Source organism: Mobula birostris, chromosome 6 (genome assembly GCF_030028105.1).
Source record: "Mobula birostris isolate sMobBir1 chromosome 6, sMobBir1.hap1, whole genome shotgun sequence".
Lineage (NCBI taxonomy): Eukaryota > Metazoa > Chordata > Chondrichthyes > Myliobatiformes > Myliobatidae > Mobula > Mobula birostris.
The window spans coordinates 7,148,321-7,170,160 of NC_092375.1; the positions used below are offsets into that span (position 1 = coordinate 7,148,321).

General features: G+C 46.4%; 1 protein-coding gene across 1 annotated transcript in view; it reads right to left on the reverse strand.

Moving 5' to 3' along the window:
- Positions 1 to 21,840, reverse strand: part of robo1 (roundabout, axon guidance receptor, homolog 1 (Drosophila)) — a 368,472-nt gene that overhangs the window by 306,279 nt on the left and 40,353 nt on the right. The window contains exon 2 of the mRNA XM_072259842.1: positions 14,478 to 14,804. Coding sequence (XP_072115943.1) covers positions 14,478 to 14,804 — 327 coding nt within the window. The remainder of the gene's footprint in view (positions 1 to 14,477; positions 14,805 to 21,840) is intronic.

Sequence of the window (21,840 nt, forward strand, 5' to 3'; positions counted from 1 at the left end):
GGAGCGGGTACAGCGAAGATTCACTAGAATGATTCCGGGAATGAGAGGGTTAACATATGAGGAACGTTTGTCCGCTCTTGAACTGTATTCCTTGGAGTTTAGAAGAATGAGGGGAGACCTCATAGAAACATTTCGAATGTTAAAAGGCATGGACAGAGTGGATGTGGCAAAGTTGTTTCCCATGATGGGGGAGTCTAGTACGAGAGGGCATGACTTAAGGATTGAAGGGCGCCCATTCAGAACAGAAATGCGAAGAAATTTTTTTAGTCAGAGGGTGGTGAATCTATGGAATTTGTTGCCACGGGCAGCAGTGGAGGCCAAGTCATTGGGTGTCTTTAAGGCAGAGATTGATAGGTATCTGAGTAGCCAGGGCATCAAAGGTTATGGTGAGAAGGCGGGGCAGTGGGACTAAATAGGATAAAATGGATCAGCTCATGATAAAATGGCAGAGCAGACTCGATGGGCCGAATGGCCTACTTCTGCTCCTTTGTCTTATGGTCTTATAACAGAATCAGTGAAAGACTGCTCAACGAGAGCTTTCAATCAATCGCAAAAGACAGCAGACTGAGTAATGCACAAAAAAACAATAATATACATAAATAAGCAATAAATACTGAAAACATGAGATGAAGTGTCCTTGAAAGTGAGTCCATAGGTTGTGGAGCTTTACCTGGGATGCACTCTCCCACCTCCCCAGCAGCACATTCTGGCAGTCGTCAATTTCTGTGTAAAGAAACCTACCTGTGGCATCTCCCCTACAATTTGCTTCACTCTCTTTGAACAGATGACCTCTGGTTTGGCAGTTGCCACACTGGAAAAGATGACCTGGCAGTCCATTCTATCTCTCATTATCCATAGACATCTATCAAGTGACCTCTTTACCGCTCTAAAGAAAAACACCTCAGCTCCCTCATAAGACATGCTCTCTAGTTCAGGAAGAATCCTAGTAAATCTCCTCCGCACCCTCTCTAAAGCTTACCCATCCTTCCTTTAAGTGTGGCTAATGAGAGTTTTAAAGAGCTGCAACATTACATTGGCTACTTGCACTCAGACCACCCACTAATAAAGGCCAGTACTGCATACTCCTTCGCTGCCACTCTATCGACTTGTGGGGCAACTTTGAGAGCTCTGTGGACTTTGACCCCAAGATGGGGTAGCACGGTAGCATCACGGTTAGCACAACGCTTTACAGTATGGGTGACGCGGGTTCAATTCCCGCTGCCTGTGAGGAATTTGTACGTTCTCCCCGTGGCTGTGTGGGTTTCATCCAGGTGCTCTGGTTTCCTCCCACAGTCCAAGGACATACTGGCTGGTAGTTGAATTGGTTGTCGTAAATTATCCCGTGATTAGGCGATGGTTAAATCAGGGGGGTTGCCGGGTGGTGTGGCCTGAATGGTCTACGCTTTGCTGTATCACGATAAATAAATAAATTTCTCTATTCCTCCACACTGCTGAGAATCCTGCCATTCACCTTATACTCTCCCTTTAAGCTTGACCTTTAAAAGCGTCTCACGTCACACATTTTGGGATTGAAGTCCACCTGCTTCTTCTCAGCCCGACTCAGCAAAGACAGAGAGAAAATGAGAAAGAGAGAGGGAGAGAAGGAGAGAGAGGGAGAGAAGGAGGGAGAGACAGAGAGGGGAAAGGGGGAGAGAGAGAGAGAGAGGGGGGAGAGAGAGAGAGGGGGAGAGGGGGAGAGGGGGAGAGGGAGAGAGGGGGAGAGGGGGAGAGGGGGAGAGGGGGAGAGGGGGAGAGGGGGAGAGGGGGAGAGGGGGAGAGGGGGAGAGGGGAAGAGGGGAAGAGGGGAAGAGGGGAAGAGGGGAAGAGGGGAAGAGGGAGGGGGGAGAGGGGGGAGAGGGGGGAGAGGGGGGAGAGAGGGAGGGAGGGAGAGGGGGAGAGGGAGAGAGAGAGGGAGAGAGGGAGAGGGGGAGAGGGAGAGAGAGACAGCACAACCCTTGCTTGTTGCAGTCTACATTGGAAGAGCTGTTCTTTGCGAGATCACCTTCTCCCCGATACTCATCAAAGCAGCTCTTGCAAGGAATGTTACTTAAAATGGCAAGGTGAGTGTAGGAGACAGGAACAGGGAGAGAAATGTGGGCCTTATCGGTGCCATCAGCACTGCCAGTTAGCCGGCTTTTACAATCCAGGCCTGATTACTCTGTGAACGAAGGAAGGAGAGATGGTAATCAGACACCCAGGGTAACCTGTGCGAGCTCCACAGTGCCTGACTCGGGGCCTTTTGTCAGCCCAGGGGTGGGTGTGGGGAGGAAAATGAGAAAGGAAAGTAGGCGTCTCATTAAGCAAGGCTTCATTACATGTATCTGATCCTGTAATTTAACCAACACAGAAGGGATCATCTCTGACCTGTCATGCGAGGCCTCGTATAGCTGCCCCAGACAATGCAGCATAGCTGCAGGTTATGTGCGACTATGGACAATGTACAAAGCTTTGATCAAAGTTCCCTGCCGAGCAGCTGCACTCTCTTGTGCCTTTTCCATTGGATCCCCTTACGGGAGGCAACGGGCACACTTTCAATGTGCACTCAGTGGCCACTTTATTAGATACACCTGTACACCTGCTCGTTAATGCAAATATCTAATCAGCCAATCATGTGATAGCAAATCAATGCATAAAAGCTTGCAGACATGGTCAAGAGGTTCAGTTGCTGTTCAGAATGCAGAAGACATGTAATCCAAGTGGCTTAGGCAGTGGAATGATTGTTGGTGGCAAATGGGATGGTCTGAATATCTCAAAACAAACATACAGCAAATAACAATACAGCACAGGAAAGGCCAATCCAATTTAATTAGTATTCCAAAGGATAACCTTACTAATCCCCTCTGCCTACACAATGTCCATATCCTTGCATTTTCTCACATCTATGTGCCTATCTAATAATAATTAGTAGGCATCCATTAGTCTCATGAGACCATGGATTTGCGTCTTAGAAGGTTTCCAGGGCGCAGGCCTGGGCAAGGTTGTATGGAAGACCGGCAGTTGCCCATGCTACAAGTCTCCCCTCTTCACACCACCGATGTTGTCCAAGGGAAGGGCATTAGGACCCATACAGCTTGTACCAGTGCCGTCGCAGAGCAATGTGTGCTTAAGTGCCTTGCTCAAGGACACACGCTGCCTCAGCCAAGACTCGAACTAGCGACCTTCAGATCACTAGACGAATGCCTTAACCACTTGGCCACGTGCTAACACCTATCTAAACACCTCTTGAAAGTCTCTAATGTTTTTGTCTCTACCACGACCCCAGGCAGCAAATTCTAGGCACCCACCACTCTATGTGTAAAAAACTTTCCCCTCACATCTCCTTTGAAATTGCTGCCTCTCGCCTTAAATAGATGCCCTTTAGTATTAGACATTTCAACTATTGGAAAAAAGGTACTGCCTGTTTATTCTGTTTATGTCTCTCACAATAACCTCTCTAAATCTCTATCAGATCTCCTCTCAGCCTCCACCGCTCCATAGAAAACAACCTAAGTTTATCCAGACTCCCAATGTAGCACATGCCCTCTAATCCAAACAGCATGCTGGTAAACCTCTTCTGCAACCCCCCCGCCCCCCAAAGCCTCAACATCCTTCTTATAATGGGGTGACCAGAACTGTATGCAATACCCCAGATGTGGCCTAACCAGAGTTTTATAAAGATGCAACATAACTTGCTGACTTTAGAACTCCGTGCCTCAACTAATAAAGGCAAGAATGTCATATGCCTTCTTAGCCACCCTATCAAACTGTGTGGAAACTGTTGACCTCCTGGGATTTCACAAACAGGTTACAGAGAATGGTATAAAAACATCCAGTGAGCGGCAGTTCTGTGGGTGAAAATACCTTGTTAATGAGAGAGGTCAGAGGAGAATGGCCAGACTGGTTCAAGCTGACAGGAAGGTGTTGGTGACTCAAATAACCACGTGTAACAACAGTGGTGTGCAGAAGAACATCAAACCTTGAAATAGACAGCAGAAAAAGACCATGAACGTGGACTCAGTGGCCACCCTATTAGGTTCATACCTAATCTCCTCTTCTCACCTGCACCCTCTCTAATACATACCTAATACAGTGGTCTCCGAGTGTATTTCCTTCCAGTGCCCACTGCGGAAGCAAGGCTCCCCTCCCCAACCCCCGGAGCACAGTGAAAGAAAGCAAGAGGGCAGCGGAGGGGCTGAGAGGTCAGCGTATCAAAGTAACACGCCTCATCAAGGTGTCCCTTGAATCTGACTACAACAGGTTTCTCCCCACGGTCTCAGGAGCTGCGGAATCTCTCAGGGTACGACGACAATCTAAATCAGATTTGTTATCACTGATACATACACCTTGTGAAATTTGCTGTTTTGTGGCACAATGCAATCCCTAAAAATCCAGAAGTTACAGCAAGGCACATAAAAATAAGTAAGTAGCGCAAAAAGAGACCAAAACGTGGTCTCACGGATCATTCAGAAATCTGATGGTGGATTTTAGAAGCTGTTTCTAAAATGTTGTGCGTGTGTCTTCAGGCTCCTATACCTTCTTCCTGATGGTTGTAATAAGAGGGCATATCCTGGATGGTGAGGGCCTTTAATGATGGATGTTGCCTTCTTGAGGCATTCTTTATTGAAGATGTCCTCGATGGTGAGGAGGCTAGTGGCACCTTTGCTCCATCCACCGTGGTAGTCTGGAGTTCCTGAATGCCAGCCATTTTGATTCTCCTTCCCATTCAAAGTCACAGTACATTTATTATCAAGGTAGGTATACTACTATGTGTGGCCAAGTGGTTAAGGCATTGGACTAGCGACCTGAAGGTCGTGAGTTCAAGCCCCAGCTGAGGCAACGTGTTGTGTCCTTAAGCAAGGCACTTAATCACACATTGCTCTGCGATGACACTGGTTCCAAGCTGTATGGGTCCTAATGCCCTTCCCTTGGACAACATTGGTGTCGTGGAGAGGGGAGACTTGCAGCATGGGCAACTGCTGGTCTTCCATACAACCTTGCCCAGGCCTGCGCCCTGGAGAGTGAAGACTTTCCAGGCGCAGATCCATGGTCTCGCAAGACTAACGGATGCCTTTACTATGTATACGATATACAACCTTGAGATTTGCCTCCTAAAAGGCAGCCACAAAACAAAGAAACCCAATAGAACCTATTAAAAAAAGACCGTCAGGCACGCAATGTGCAGGGAGCAAAAAGCGAATCATGCAAACAGCTGAAGCTCCTGAAAGTGAGTCACAGTCGTGAAGCCAGTCATCGCTGCAGCCGATCCAGGAGCGCTTTAGCTGCGAGCCACAGTCTCAGTTCAGTGCAGAGATCACCCTGGCCTTTCAATCAGGCCCAGTGCTTAGACCGTACAAACCTCAGGTCATTCCTCACTCTCAAACCCAGGCCCCGCTGCTTTGACACGCTCTCATGCCCACACTGACACGTCTGTCCACGTCATTGCCATGTGGAGGCTAAATGCAAACCAGAGGAACAGCACCCTCATATTCTGCTTAGTCAGTCTACATCCTGGCAGTGTGAACACCAAATTCTCCAAACTTTTTTAGCTTAGAGGTACATCACAGTAATTGGAAAATGGAAATAGTTGGATGGGCAGCGTGGTCAGCAGAAATTGGTTGGGCCGAAGGGCCTGTATCTATGCTGCATTGCTCTGTGACTCCAGAATAAGCATCAAATTTATTATCACTCACTTATATGATGTGAAATCTGTTGTTTTGCAGCACGAACACAGGGCAAAGACATAAAATGACTGTAATTTTTTTAAAAATGCCCCCAGTGACCACTTTATTAGTTACTCCTGTTCACCCGTACTTTAATACAAATATCTACTCAGCCAATCATGTGGCAGCAACTCAATGCATAAAAACATGCAGACATGGTCAAGAGCTTCAGTTGTTATTTGGACCAAACATCAGAAGGGGGAAGAAATGCGATCTAAGTGATTATGACCATGGAATGATTGTTGGCGCCAGACAGGGTGGTTTGAGTATCTCAGAAACTGCTGATCTCCTGGGATTTTCACACAACCACAGTCTCCAGAGTTTACAGAGAACAGTATTGAATACCAAAAAACCATCCAGTGAGCGGCCAGCCTGGGGTCCTCAGACTGCTCGTTAATGGTAGCGGTCCACGGCGTAAAAAAAAGGCTGGGAATGGTGTGAAAACAAAATAACACTCCGTGAGCAGCAGTTCTGTGGGCAAAAATACCTTGTTAATGAGGGAGGTCAGAGGAGAACCTGGTTCAACCCGACAGGAAGGCAAAAATAACTCAAATAACCAGGCGTTACAACTGTGGTGTGCACTGGAGTTCCTCTGAATGCGGCACACATCAAGCGTTGAATAGAATGGGCTACAGCAGCAGAAGACCAGATCGAGTTCCACTCCTGTACCCGGTAAAGTGGGCACTGATGGAAAATTCTTTTAAGCTGGAATGAGAGTTGGGACCACAGCAACTCAGTTCCAGAGGCAAGATGGTGCACAGTACTGAGAAATGTAGATGGGACAAAAAAGCAAACTACAGCAGATGCTGGAAAACTGAACTGAAAACAGGTAACACTGGAAGATCACTGCAGGTCAAACAGCATCTGTGGAGACAGAAGCAGATTTAACGTCAGGTATGAAGAATGGGGTGGTTTTGTTTGCAGAGGGAAGGGAGTGCCATTGATGGGTGTGGGGAAACAAGTTGGTCACGTGACAGGATACCTCCTTTTACTGCTGAGTTAACAGATGATCACGGCTACGGACAGAAAATTTGGAACTGCAGCAAACAGAATACACCAGCGGTTGCGAATGTATGATAAAAGAGAACTGGAAATTCCAGCATTTAGTGATTGAGATTTCCAGCATCTGTGGAATCTCTTGTGTCTCAATTGTCAAGGAGATGGCTAGATGGCTTATATTGTGAGGAGGAAGTTTATGGGCACAAGTCAGCTTCTGATAGCAATATACCTAGCCCAAAGCACAATTCAGATATTAAATAACTGTCATATGTTAGTGCCCCAGTTAAGTCTTGCCCTCTTGAGGTAATTTAAATACGCTCTTTACAAGAACCATTGCTGTTGGCATATTAACAGCTATAGTGGAATTAGTTGCGTAACCTGTTAAAAATCTGTCAAATTAGCACAAATAGTTGTGCCTGAAGATAGGAAAAGTGATGGAACACTGTATCTAGTTTTCACTTCTATCCTGCTGGGGATTAGAGTGCTGTTGGGGAGTTTCTTTCACAGGTTCTGGGCAAAACTATCAATGTGAAACTCACCATGGCCTCCCCAAATCGAGCTGGCCTTCTCTCCCCGCGATTCTCCCAATGGCCAATGAGCTTATAAAACCCGGGCTTGGTGTTATTTCAGCTCCATACTTCCTGCAGAAACTCGCCCATCTTCCAGCAGGTCAGCTTTTGGAAGTCACATCACGAGAGACCCATGTTCAATTGTGACCTTGGGTGCTGTTTGTGTTGAGTTTGTCACGTTCTCCCCGTGACCATATGGGTAATAACCCTGTGTGCTCTTGTTTTGTCCCACATCCCAAAGGCATGCAAATCAGGAGGTTATTTGGCTACTGGAAGACAACAACGATCATCAGCCTTCCCCACCATCTGGGCCGTGCCATCTTCTTGCAGCTGCCTTCTGGGTCTATGGGGTGTCCAGGGATGGGGAGCACCTCTGCTGAGGGGCTTGTTGTGTCTACTCCAGGGCAGCTCACTCACCTTTGGTCCCCACTGGACACACAGCTCTCACCTGTGGCTCCAAGTAGCTGCTTGCATACAACATCAGCCACACCCCGATCCACCACTTCGACAGGCCGGCTAATCTACGTAAGGATAGCTGGCGGCCTCATTCCCTGGTGAGATAGGGATATGCCTGTCCCAGCATGCGACGTCATCTCTGGTGGACTGGGCGGATGAGATCTACAGGCGGTTCTGCAACGTTCCACGGACAGCGAAGGGCATGACGAGGCACAGAAGATGTCATGGTCATCCACTGCATTCAAGGAAGACCCCGGTTTGTGAGGCTTGTTCATACAACTGGACCTGGACTTTAGAGATCTAGAAAGTGGAACTGTTCCGATGCAACAGCTTTAGCATCTTATAACCTCTACTGCACAGTTTTTGCCATCATTGGACACGACAGACAACCACCACAACTACCACCATTGGGCAGGAGGTACAGAAGCCTAAAGTCCTAAACCACCAGATTCCAGAACAGCTACCGTACACCTCTTCATTCAGAATAGAAATCAAGTTTCTTGCCACTTACATATATGTCATGAAATTTGTTACTTTGCGGCAGCAGTACAGTGCAATATATTAAAAATTACCGTAAGTTATAATAAGACATATATAAAAATAAATAAGTGGTGCAAAAAGAGAACAAATTAATGAGGTCCTGTTCATGGACCATTCAGAAATCTGATAGTGGAGCGGAATACCATTACAATACTACTAACCACTACAATACCATCACCATGGTACTGGAGTGGTTCGTGCAACACTATTATAGGGCAGGGCATCGGAGTTCAGAGGTCAATTCTGGTATTCTCTGAAAGGAGTTTCTTTATGTCCTCCATGTGGAATGCGTGTGTTTTCTCCGGGTGCTCTGGTTCCTCCCACAGTCCAAAGACGTACCGGTTACCAGGTTAATTGGACATTGTAATTTGTCCCGTTCTGGTCGCCCCCGCGATAGGAAGGATGTCGCGGCTTTACAGAGGGTACAGATGATGTTTACCAGGACGCTGCCTGGTTTAGGTGGCAAGAGACTGAACAAACTTGGGTTGTTTTTTCCCTGAAGCAGCAAAAGATGAGGGGAGATCTGATAGCGCATAGAGTAGACAAGGAGTATCTTTTATTTCTCAGAGTAGAAATGTCTAATACCAGAGGGCATACGTTGAAGGTGAGAGGGGGTAGGGGCAAAGGGAATGTGAGGGTAAGTTTTTTATAGAGTGATGGATGCCTGGAATGTGCAACCTGGTACGGTGGAAGAGGCAAGTACATTTTTTGTCTTTTAAGAGATGTTTAGGTAGGCATGTGAGTATGAGGAAGATGGAGGGATATGGACATAGTGTAGGTAGGAATGATTAGTGTTTGGGTGGTTTTGATTTACCTTTTAGCTTTTTCAGCACAACACTGTGGAGCAAAGGGCCTGTTCCTATACTGGACTGTTTTGTGTCTATGATTAGATTAGGGTCAAATCGGGTTTATCAGGGATTGTTGGGCAGTGTGGCTCGAAGGACCAGAGGAGCCTATTCTGCAATGTATCCCTAAATTAAAATTTTTTTAAAATAAAAGTGGTCTTACCTTTCTTATTTCTCAGTTCCACCCATAACGCCTCACTAGACAAGTTCTCCAGTCTGTCCTGATTGAGCACTGCCGTGACATTTTCCCTGACCAGTAATCCTACCCCCCTCCCCCCTTAATCTCTCCTGATCTATCACGTCTAAAACAACAGAATCCCCGGACATTGAGCTCATCCTGCTGGAAATGCAGCATCTCCAAGTTTGCGGATGACACAAAGCTGGGCGGCAGTGTTAGCTGTGCGGAAGATGCTAAGAGGGTGCAGGGTGACTTGGATAGGTTAGGTGGGTGGGCAAATTCATGGCAGATGCAATTTAATGTGGATAAATGTGAGGTTACCCACTTTGGTGGCAAGAACAGGAAAACAGATTATTATCTGAATGGTGGCCGATTAGGAAAAGGGGAGGTGCAACGAGACCTGGGTGTCATTGTACACCAGTCATTGAAAGTGGGCATGCAGGTACAGCAGGCGGTGAAAAAGACAAATGGTATGCTGGCATTCATAGCGAGAGGATTCGAGTACAGGAGCAGGGAGGTACTATTGCAGTTGTACAAGGCCTTGGTGAGACCACACCTCAAGTATTGTGTGCAGTTTTGGTCCCCTAATCTGAGGAAAGACATTCTTGCCATAGAGGGGGTACAAAGAAGGTTTACCAGATTGTTTCTTGGGATGGCAGGACTTTCATACGATGAAAGACTGGATCGACTAGGCTTATACTCTCTGGAATTTAGAAGATTGAGGGGGGATCTGATTGAAACGTATAAAATTCTAAAGGGATTGGACAGGCTAGATGCAGGAAGATTGTTCCCGATATCGGGAAAGTCCAGAACGAGGGGTCACAGTTTGAGGATAAAGGGGAAGCCTTTTAGGACCAAGATGAGTAAAAACTTCTTCACACAGAGAGTGGTGAATCTGTGGAATTCTCTGCCACAGGAAACAGTTGAGGCCAGTTCATTGGCTATATTTAAGAGGGAGTTAGATATGGCCCTTGTGGCTAAAGGGATCAGGGGGTATGGAAGGAAGGCTGGTACAGGGTTCTGAGTTGGATGATCGGCCATGATCGTACTGAATGGCGGTGCAGGCTCAAAGGGCTGAATGGCCTACTCCTGCACCTATTTTCTGTGTTTCTATCTGCCTTTCCTGTGATACTTCTTGGATTGAGATATATGCAGTTTAGAACATTAGTCCCACTGCGCTCAAACTTTTGATTCCATACCTTGCATGAAGGCTTAATATCTTTTTCCACAACCACTCCACTATCTGTCCTGGCACTCTGGTTCCCATCCCCCTCCAACCCCAGTTTAAACCACCCTCCGCCCTCCCCCCCATGCATATACGTACTTTGATAATAAATTTACTTTGAACTTTTGACCAGAATCACCGGAGCGGGTGACGTTGGATGTTATTCTATTCCTGCCTGTGGAATCTTGTTGTACACGGTTTGTCTGCTGAATCTCCAGTTCTATAACGGTGACTACACTTCAGCGGCAGCATGGAACTTTGGGGGAATCTCCTCAGGTCATGAAAGGTGTTATATTAACGATTTTGTTTGAAAGCATGTGGTGAAGAGTGTCAATCTTTCAACAAATCGGGCACAGTTTAATCATTTAAACTCGCACATTCTAAGTTACTAATCCTCCACAGGAATGGAAACAAAACCCTTTCATAAACACAAGAGATTCTGCAGATGCTGGAAATCCAGAGCAACACACACAGTTGCTGGAGGAACTCGGCAGTTCAGATAATATCTATGGAAATGAACACACAGTTGATGTTTCGGGACAAGACGCTTCATCAGGACAAGCTAGAAGGTGATAGGTGAAGCCAGGTGTGTGAGGGAGTGGGGGATGATGTAAGAAGCTGGGTAGTGATGGGTGAAAGAGGGAATCTGATAGGAGTAGAGCGTAGACCATAGGAAAAAGGGAAGGAGGAGGGGACCCAGGGGGAAGGTGATGAGTAGGTGAGGAGAAGAAGTGGGCAATAGAAAGGGAAGGGAAAAAATACTGGAAGGAGAATTTCCGTCATGCCGTCAGGTTGGAGGCTACCCAGACACAATATGAGGTGTTGTTCCTCTACTCTGAGTGTCCTCATTGTGGCAAAAGAAGAGGCCAGGGACTGACATGTCGAAACGGGAATGGGGAAAGAAATTAAAGTGGTTGGCCACCAAGAAATTCTCCATTTGGCAGATGGAGCCAGAGGTGCTCAATAAAGCAGTCCCCAGTTTATGTTGGGTCTCACCAATGCAGAGGAGGCTGCATTGGATACAACAGAAACCCCAACAGATTCACGTCTCTTGGTCTGGATAACTCTGCAGACAGGAGGTTGATGAAAAACTGCAGTTCCAAGCATTCTTTTAACAGCATTTCCACTGAGGCTGGGTGAGACTAACTAGAGATCATGGGTTAAGGGTGAAAGGTGAAATATGGAAGGGGAATATGAGGGGAACTTCTTCACTCTGAGGGTGGTGAGAGTGTGAACAGGCTGCCAGTGCAAGTGGTGGATGTGGGCTCAATTTCAACATTTAAGAAAAATTTGGATAGATACATGGATGAGAGGGGAATGGAGGGCTATGGTCCCAGTGCGGGTCAATGGGACAAGGCAAAGTGATAGCTTGGCATGGACTAGGTCCTGTTGCCTTGCTCTAGTACTCTATGACCCGATAACATTTAAATCAAGTATAGTTTGAGGTTTGTATGAGGATTTAAAATTGCTAAAGTTAGCATTCATTGAGCCCACATTCCATTCTAACCTACGATATCAACTCTCCAAACACAAAGGGTCCCAAGCTGAACTTTCCACCCAGACAAGAGATCAGAACACAAATGAAACAATTGTTCCCATTTCCTGCCTCTCTCCCATGATCCCTGGAGTCCAAGTATTCGTCTCAGACTTAATTCAAAACTCTCTGAGGGAACAAATTCCTTCTTTTGCTCTTGATAAACAGAAAACCCCTGACTGTGGAATTATGCCCCTCAGTTCTAGACTGGGCTTCTCCGTGAGCAAAACCAGGGATGCATAGAAAGTGATGGACACTGCCTAGCTCATCACAGGAAAAGCCCTCCCCATCACTGAGCATGTTTACAAAGCACACAAAAAAGGAGCATCCATCAAAAACCACCCACTCCCATGCAGGCCATGCTCTCTTTTCCTTGCTACTATCAGGAAGGAGGTAGAGTCACAGAGTGATAGTGAAGCACAGCACAGAAACTGGCCCTTTGGCCCATCTAGTCCATGCTGAACCATTTAAACTGCCTACTCCTATCATCCTACACTGGGACCACAGCCTTCAATATCGCTACCATCCATATACAGTACCTATCCAAACTTCTCTTAAATGTTAAAATCGAGCTTGCATTCACCACATGCTGGCAGACCATTCCACACTCTCACAATCTTCTGAATGAAGTTTCCTCTCATGTTCTCCTTTCACCCTTAACCCATGACCTTTCAATGCAGTCCCATCCAACTTCAGTGGAAAACGCCTGCTTGCATTTACTGTATCTACACAGGAACCTCAGGTCCCACATCATCAAATTCAGGAACAGTTATTACCCCTCAACCATCAGGCTCCTAAACCAACTTTGATAGCTTCACTCACCTCAAATCTGAAATGATTCCTCAACCTATGGACTCATTTTCAAGGAATCTACAACTTATGTTAGACCATAAGACCACAAGGTTAATAACCCATCAGTTAATAACCCAACAGGGGTGATTGATAAGTTCGTGGCCTAGGGTAGAAGGAGATGAGTTATTAACTTCAAACTTTCTGCATAATCACTCAAAGAGTTGAACTGCATGTGCATGTAATGAGAGCTGTATAACTCATCTCCTTCTACCTTAGGCCACAAACATATCAATCACCCCTGCTGTGGACCACTTTCTGGAGGTCCAAGACGTCGACTTCTACAAAGAAGGGATCCGCATGCTCCACGACCACTGGACTAGGTGTGTAAATGTAGGAGGGGACTATGGTGCTAGGTTTTCTAAAATTGACTCCTTCTACATTAGGCCACGAACTTATCAATCACCCCTCGTAATTTGAAACTTTCCTTACAGCAAGAAACCAAAGTTGTCACTGATAACTGTACTACACCATCTGCCTACATTTTGTGCATATTTTTGTTTGCCCTGTTACAGGAGAGATGTTACTGAACTGGAAAGAGTGCAGAAAAGATTTTTTCCCAGGAATTTGCCCGGAATTGGAGGTCCAAGTTATAGGACAGGTTGCGTAGACTAGGACTTTATTCCCTGGAATGTGGGAGATCTAGATAATATCAGGAAGGAGAAACATTTCCCTTTCAGCGTTGCACTCCACATAATATCACACGCAAGGACTATCCCGAGTGAATCAGCCCTTATAGCCGTTGTATACCATGTAATGTGACAGATCATACAGTTCTGAGCCAGGGTGAATCATCTCTTTTTTTACCCAGCATAATCAGTGGAAAGAATATCACATTTAGAACATACTTTGCTTGAATTAAAATCAGATCCATTATCAAGAATAACAAAAGATGCACAAATTACTCCAATCACACAGGAACATCTTTTGGATCAAAATCAGCAAGTCTGCCTCTCCACCTTCTAACCGCACACAAATCTGGTTCGACAGCCAACAGTAACCAAAGCCCAAGTGCAATGAGAGTGAGGAGATGCCAACTGGACTGTTGCAAGGAAAACTTGATGCTCCCATTTGAACAGTTATAAGAAACTCACCCTCAAACTGATTGGCTGGCTTGCAAGTGATTTTCCCTCACACACTCAGACCACTTTCCCTCTAGACCACTCACAGTTTCCCTCCAGACAGCCAGTGCCAAGCTTTGACAAGAGTCCTTTTCCCACACGTCAACTTCAGAAGCAGATGTCTCACACACAAAGACATGAAACTGGCTTGGACGCCTCCATCATTCAGTGACCAGCGACAGCTAGGTGGCCACAGTGAAAAATCATCACCAAACATTGTACTATCAAAAGGTGGTAATTCACCAGCACCCCATCCAAGTACAGAGGTCAATTCTCCCAATAATAGCATCCATTAAGAGTTTTTATTTCCATTAACCAATCATTGGTCTCACTGGGACATGGAAAACACAAGCCACGACAGAGGCCCAAATCTCACACCAAAGCAGTTCAACTGACCCAGCAAAGCAACAATGACAGCATGGATTATCAAGTGTCCATGAAGAGGAACCATCATCTACTTACTTGCTACCTCCAGCGAGGCATTGTGGCTGACGGCCTCCCCCAGGTAGTTCCTGGCCACGCAGACGTAGCTGCCCTCGTCCGGCTTGCTCCTGCGCCCGTGGACGATGCGCAGGAAGAAGAGGGAGCCGCTGGGCAGCAGCATGCGGTGGGAGCGAGAGTCATCCTTGTCCGTCTCCACCCGCTCCCCATCCTTGTACCACTCGATGGTGGGGCTCGGCTTCCCCTCCGCCTTGCAGTTCAGCGTGGCCGGCTCCCCCTTGGAGACGATCAGGTCGGAGGGGTGCTCTGCAATTCGGGGCGGGAAGTCCTCCTGTCGGAGTCGGGATCCTGGACGAGACGGGAACAAAACAATTAGATTCGAGGTTCAACATTCCTTTATTATCAAAGAATATATAAATTATACAACCGTGAGATTTGTTTGCTCACTGCTAGCCACAAAGCAAGAAATCCAAAAGGACTCAATTAAAAAGATTTTAAAGACTAACACGATGCGCAAGAGAAAGAAGAAAAGTCATGTAAACAATTGAAGCGAACAACAGCATTCCGAACCAAAAATTGGAATTTGTTTTTTCTTTCCCATCTCACTGCTGTAGTTCACTGTAGAACGTCAACTGCCCTCCACACAATTCCACCTATACCTCATCTCAACTGTACCTGCCCCTCCACCTATCTTTACAACATCTGCAAACTTTGCAACAAAGCCATCAATTTCATTATCCGAATCATTGATATATAATGTGAAAAGAATTGGTCCCACCACAGACCTCTGTGGAACACCACTAGTCACCGGCAGCTAGTCAGAAAACCAGAAAACTCCTTTGTTCCCATTCTCTGCCTCCTGCCAATCAGCCACTGCTTTATCTGTCCTAGTACCTTTCTTGTAATACGACGGGCTGTAATCTTGTTAAGCAACTTCATGTGCAGCACCTTGTCAAAGACCTTCTGAAAATTCAAATAAAATACCCACTGACTCTCCTTTGTCTCTCGTGGCAGTTATTTCCTTAAAGAATTCCAACATATTTGTCAGGCAAGATTTCCCCTGAAGGAAATATTGCCTATTTTATCATGTGCCTCCAAGTTCCCTGAAATCTCATCGTTAATAATCGTCTCCAGTATCTTTCCAGTCACTGAAGCCAGGCTAACTGGTCTACAATTTCCTTTCTTCGGCCTCTATCCCTTCTTAGAAAGCAGAGTGGCATTTGCAAGTTCCCAGTCCTTCAGAACCATTCCAGAATTTGGTGATTCTTGAAAGATTATTACTAATGATGAGATTGAGGGTAGACAGCTATGATCACATTGAATGGCAAGGCAGATTTGACAGGCCATGTCTCTTGCTCCTTGTTCCTTCTGTTCTTGTTTCACTTGCGTCTCTGAGGGTGAGAGTGCCTCACACCCACTCACTCCAAAGTCAGACACACAAAATACTGAAGGAGCTGAGCAAGTCAGGCAGCATTGATGGACAGGAATAAAGAGTCGACATTTCAAGCTGAGAGCCTTCACCAGAACACGAATACAGGGTTATATAATAATGCCCATTTGCCACCTTTCTCATCAACACCAACCATCTTACAACTGGTGAAGCATGTTCAGTGTAGGAAATGGGTGCCCACCAAGGTCCTACTGACAGCAATATGATGATAACACTTGTTGCTGGACGGCAGACAGACTCTCCACTATTGACTGGAAGCTTTTAGCAGAATCAAGCTGCATCTGTTGTCTCTCTGTGCTGTGGTCCAGTAGATCAAGATCCCACTGTAATCTTCACAACCTTCTTCAACGTCCATTAGAACAACTATTTCAGCTACATCATGGGGAGGGAAAGAGAGATTGAGAGAGAGAAGAGATTCAAGGAGAAAGATTGAGGGGGAGAGGGGGAGAGGGGAGGGGGGAGAGGGGGAGGGGGGAGAGGGGGAGAGGGGGAGAGGGGGAGAGGGGAGAGGGGAGAGGGGAGAGGGGAGAGGGGGAGAGGGGAGAGGGGAGAGGGGAGAGGGGAGAGGGGGAGAGGGGAGAGGGGGAGAGGGGGAGAGGGGGAGAGGGGGAGAGGGGGAGAGGGGGAGAGGGGGAGAGGGGGAGAGGGGGAGAGGGGAGAGGGGAGAGGGGAGAGGGGAGAGGGGAGAGGGGAGAGGGGAGAGGAGAGAGGAGGAGAGGGGTGAGGGGAGGGGGAGAGGGGGAGAGGGGGAGAGGGAGAGAGAGAGAGCACAAGAGAGAGAAAGAGAACATAGAACAGGAACACAGATACAGGCCATTTGGCCCACAATGTTGTGCCAAACCAGTTAAAAAGCAAATCAAAAACATCCACACACTAATTCCTCTTTCCTACACAATGTTTATATCCCTCCCTCTTCCATACATCAATCTGTCTATCCACACATCTCTTATAAGTTTCTTATGTATTTGCCTCTTCCCCCATACCAGGCAGTGTGTTCCAGGCATCCATGATTCTCTGAGTAAAAAACTTACCCCTCACGTTCCCCCTGAACCTACCCCCTCTCACCTTCAATGCATGCGCTCTGGTATCAGATGTTTCAACCCTGGGAAACAGATACTCTCTTATAATCTTGTAAACCTCAATCAGGAAGAGAGAGAAGGAGGGAGGGGGAGAGAGGGAGGGGGAGAGAGGGAGGGGGAGAGAGGGAGGGGGAGAGAGGGAGGGGGAGAGAGGGAGGGGGAGAGAGGGAGGGAGAGGGAGAGAGGGAGAGGGAGAGAGGGAGAGGGAGAGAGGGAGAGGGAGAGGGAGAGGGAGGGAGGGAGGGGGAGAGAGAAAGAGGGAGAGAAAGAGGGAGAGAAAGAGGGAGAGAAAGAGGGAGAGAAAGAGGGAGAGAAAGAGGGAGAGAAAGAGGGAGAGAAAGTGGGAGAGAAAGAGTGAAAGACTGAAAGGAAAGAAAGACAATAAATGAGGTTCTCACTAAGGTATGCCCACCATATCTTTGGTCTCCATATCTAAGGAAAGATGTGCTGGTCCTGGAGTTGGTCCAGAGGAGGTTCACAAGAATGACCCCCCTTGTCTCTGAACTACAGCCCTCACTCATTGAGCCCCACATACAGGCAAAACAGGGATAAGTTCAGGGAAATTCATCTCATTCATAAATCCACTGGAGACTACAACCACGTGGCATGGTGCTGATGTTACTAGATTAGTAATCCAGAGGCCTGGACCCATCAATTCAATTCCCAACACAGCAGCTGCTGTGAAATTTAAATGTAAATAAAGATTGAAATAAAAGCCAGACTCGGTAATAATGACCATAAAGCCAGTGACTGATGGGAGAAGCTGCCAGACTCACTTCAAACCCCCTCCTGGCCTGTCTATGACTCAAGACCCACTCCTAAAGAAGACAAGAGCTAACCATTTTCATAGATGGCCCAGCAACCTTCCAGTTCGAAGCAGTAGACCATAAGGCCATTTGACACAGGGATAGAATTAGGCCATTCAGCCCATTGAGTCTGCTCACCCATTCAGTCATGGCTAATTTATTTGCCCTTTCAACTCCATTCTCTTGAATTCTCCCCATCATCTTTGATGTCTTTAATAATCAAGAACTTATCAATCTCAGCTTCAAATACACCCGATGACTTACAGACTCCACAGCCGTCTGTGGCAGAGTTCCACAGATTCACCACCCTCTTACTAAAGGGATGTCGTTCTAATCTGACATTGTGGCCTCTGGGCCTAGACTGTCCCACTATTGGAAAATGCTCGCAATGTCCAAAAATTAAATGCTAGCAAGGGAATTAATAATAAAAACAGCACATCGATGGGCACAGAAGTGTGGGAGGAGAGTGGGTTTGAGCTAGGGTCTGGAAGTAAAAAGCCAAAGGCCTCCTCTTGTTCTGCAGGCCCTTTTGGGTCTCTGATGAGCCTCACAAGTAGGGGGACATACAGAGGAGCAGCATCACTGTTGGCAAGGAATCAATATCTTCATGGGAAACCCAACAGATTTCTACAGATGTACTGTGGAGAGCATTCTGACTGATTGCATTATAGCCTGTTATGGAGGCCCCAATGCACAGGAACACAAGAAGCTGCTGACAGTTGTAGACCCAGCCAGTTCTGTTGCAGACACAATCATTTTTCCACTGACGAGGACATCGACAGGAGGCTGTGCCTCAAGATGGTGGCATCCATCACTGAGGACCTCCCGCATCTGGCTCATGCCCTCTTCTCATTGCTGCCATCAGGGAGGAGGTACAGGAGCCTGAAGGCACACTCAGTGTTTTAGGAACAGCTTCTTCCCCTCCACCATCAGATTTCAGAACAGTTCATGGGCCCATGAACTGCACCTCATTGTTTCACTTTTCCACCATTTATCTTTGCAACTCAGTAATCACACTACCTTCTGACTTAATTAATTAGAGATACAACACAGTAACGACCTGCACTACCCAATTACACCATGTGACCAATTAATGTACCAACCTGTACACCTTTGGAGTATGGGAGGAAACCGGAGCACCCGGAGGAAACCCACATGGTCACGGAGAGAATGTACAAACTCCTTACCGACAGCGGTGGGAATTGAACCCGGGTCACTGGCACTGTAATGATGTTCAGCTATCGAGATACCCCCGAACAAAAAGTGCCATGACATTATGTCGGTGATAATAAACCTGACATGGGGGTAGAAGATTGTGTACGTGCATGGGTGGGAGGGAGGAATGGGGCTTGTTTTGATTCTGTTGTTCATGGGGCTAGAAGATTGTGTACGTGCGTGGGTGGGAGGGAGCAATGGGGCTTGTTTTGCTGCTGTTGTTCATGGGGCTAGAAGATTGTGTACGTGCGTGGGTGGGAGGGAGGAATGGGGGTTGTTTTGATTCTGTTGTACGTGCGTGGGTGGGAGGGAGGAATGGGGCTTGTTGTGTCGCTTGTGTTCTGTGTTGTCCTGCAGAGCATTGTGGGCATGCTATATCGGCACCGTAATGTGTGGCGACCCTAGTGGGCTGCCCCCAGCACACCTTCAGGTGTGTTAGTTGTTAACACAAACAACATATTTCACCTAATTCATTTATTGAGATACAGCGTGGAACAGGCTCCTCGGCGCTTCGAGCGGCGCTGCCCAGCGACCCCAGATCTATCCCCAGCCTAATCATGGGACAACTTACAATGACTAATTAACCTGTTAACCACTACGTGTTTGGACTGTAGGAGGAAACCAGAGTACACGGGGGAAACCTACACATTCTATGGGGGGGACACAGAGAGACTCCTTACATAGGATGCTGGAATTGAACTCTGAACTCCGATGCCCCGAGCTCCAGTAATGTTGCGCTCTACCGGCTACACGCCTCGTTTGTTTTTGTTTCGATGTACGTGTGATAAATCAGTCAGAATCTGAATCTAAATCTGAACCAGTGAGAAAGGCAGTTTCAGGCTTGCCCGTGAAAGGGTTAACAGTAATTGAAGAGCTGTGTTGCCGAGAGCCTGGGAGTGATTTGGCAGATACTCTATACATTATGCTCATTGTTTAGTTTACAGTAAGTGCAGTGTCAGTCTCATTTTCCTTCAATTCGATTTAGTGGATTACAACAAAATAGAAATGTCACAGAGTTAATTAAGATAGTACGAGATGGTATAACCATCTGTAAACATCCCTGCTTTTCGAACTTCCAGTGAAGCCACACAAGGTCCAAAGTGTTCTGGAGACACCAGATTTTTTGTCCTCTCAGTCATACAACACCAAAGCACAGAGACAGGCCCTTCAGCCCATCTAGTCCATGCTTATTATTCTGCTATTCCCATCGATGTGCACCTGGAACATAGCTCTCTATAACCTCGCACCATGTACTTATCCAAAGTTCTCTTAAATGTTGAAATTGAATTGAACTCCACCGCTCCCACTCATATCCCCCTTAAATATTTTCGCTTTCACCCTTTCACCTACGACCTGAAGTTCTAGTCTCATCCAACCTCAGGAGAAAAAGCCTAGATTTAACCTATCAATACTATTCATAATTTTGTATACCTTTATCAAACTTACTCTTATTCTCTTGCGCTCAGGGAACAAAGTTCTACTCTATTCTACCTTTCTCTATAACTCAGAACCTCAAGGCCCCACAACATCCTTGTAAATTTTCTCTACTCTCTTTCAATCTTATTGATAACTTTCTTGTAGGTATATGACTCGAACTGGACACAATACTCCAACAATATTTGTCACCAATGTATTATACAATTTCACCATAACATACCTTATTCAGTACTTTGATTTGTGAAGGCAAGTGTGCCAAAAGCTCACTTTACAACCCAATCTACCTGAGACACGACGAATCAATAACAATAGCAACTGGGTCATATGATCAGCTAATGGGTGCTAGCTGTGCTCAAATTATCTGAAGCACTTACAGTTTTCTATTGTCTGTTGAGTCCATTGGGGAATTTCTTGGTTGTACAATTTCTTGGAAGCTTTAAAGAGGATGCAAAGATTGACCAGGATGCTGCCTGGATTAGAGAGCATGATTTATGAGGATAGGTTGAGTGAGCTCGGGCTTTTCTCTTTGGAGTGAAGGAGAATGTGAGATGTGACTTGATAGAGGTATACAAGATGATAAGAGGGACAGATTGAGTGGACAGTCAGAGACAATTTCCCAGGATAGAAATGTCTAATACCAGGGGGCATAATTTTAAGGTGACTGGATGAAAGTATAGGGGGAATGTCAGAGGTAAGATTTTTACAAACAATGCCCTGTCTTGGTTAGGCAGATGGATAATAGAAAATGGAGGGCTTATATGGGAGGGAAGGGTTAGGTTGATCATGGAGTAGGTTAAAAGTCTGGCACAATATCATGGGCTGAAGGGACTGTACTGTAATATTCTATGTTCAACAAGGCAGAATTTGACTGTCTGTTTATAATTTCTCCTTAAATTTGGCAATTTATAGAGCGACCAAGACAAATGATGAATAATTGTGACTCCCAATCAACACATCAGCACATCTTCAAAGCCTGGCTCATTTCCACTTCGACGGCGGCAGAGCTATAAAGGCACCTACATCACATCACTGCCTAGCTACAACACCCACACATATGACAATCAATATCGCAGAGGAAAAGTCAGATCAACCACTTCAAACATTAATTTTGTTCCTCTCTTCACAGATGCTGTCTGACCTGCTGAAACTATATTGTTTTTTAAAATTCAGGTTTCAGCACTTGCAGGTATTTTATTTTACTTTCATTTATAGATGGGAACAGGTCTGTCACTGGAAACACTGGGGTGTGTACCAGTTGGGATGGGTCCGTCAGTGTATAACACCAGGGTACAGTACCAGTGGAGGTGGGTCTGTCACTTGCTGCTTATTCCTACAGACCCCAGCATTACATTGCTTCATTTGTTTCACACATGTACGTACACAGAAACACACACCGA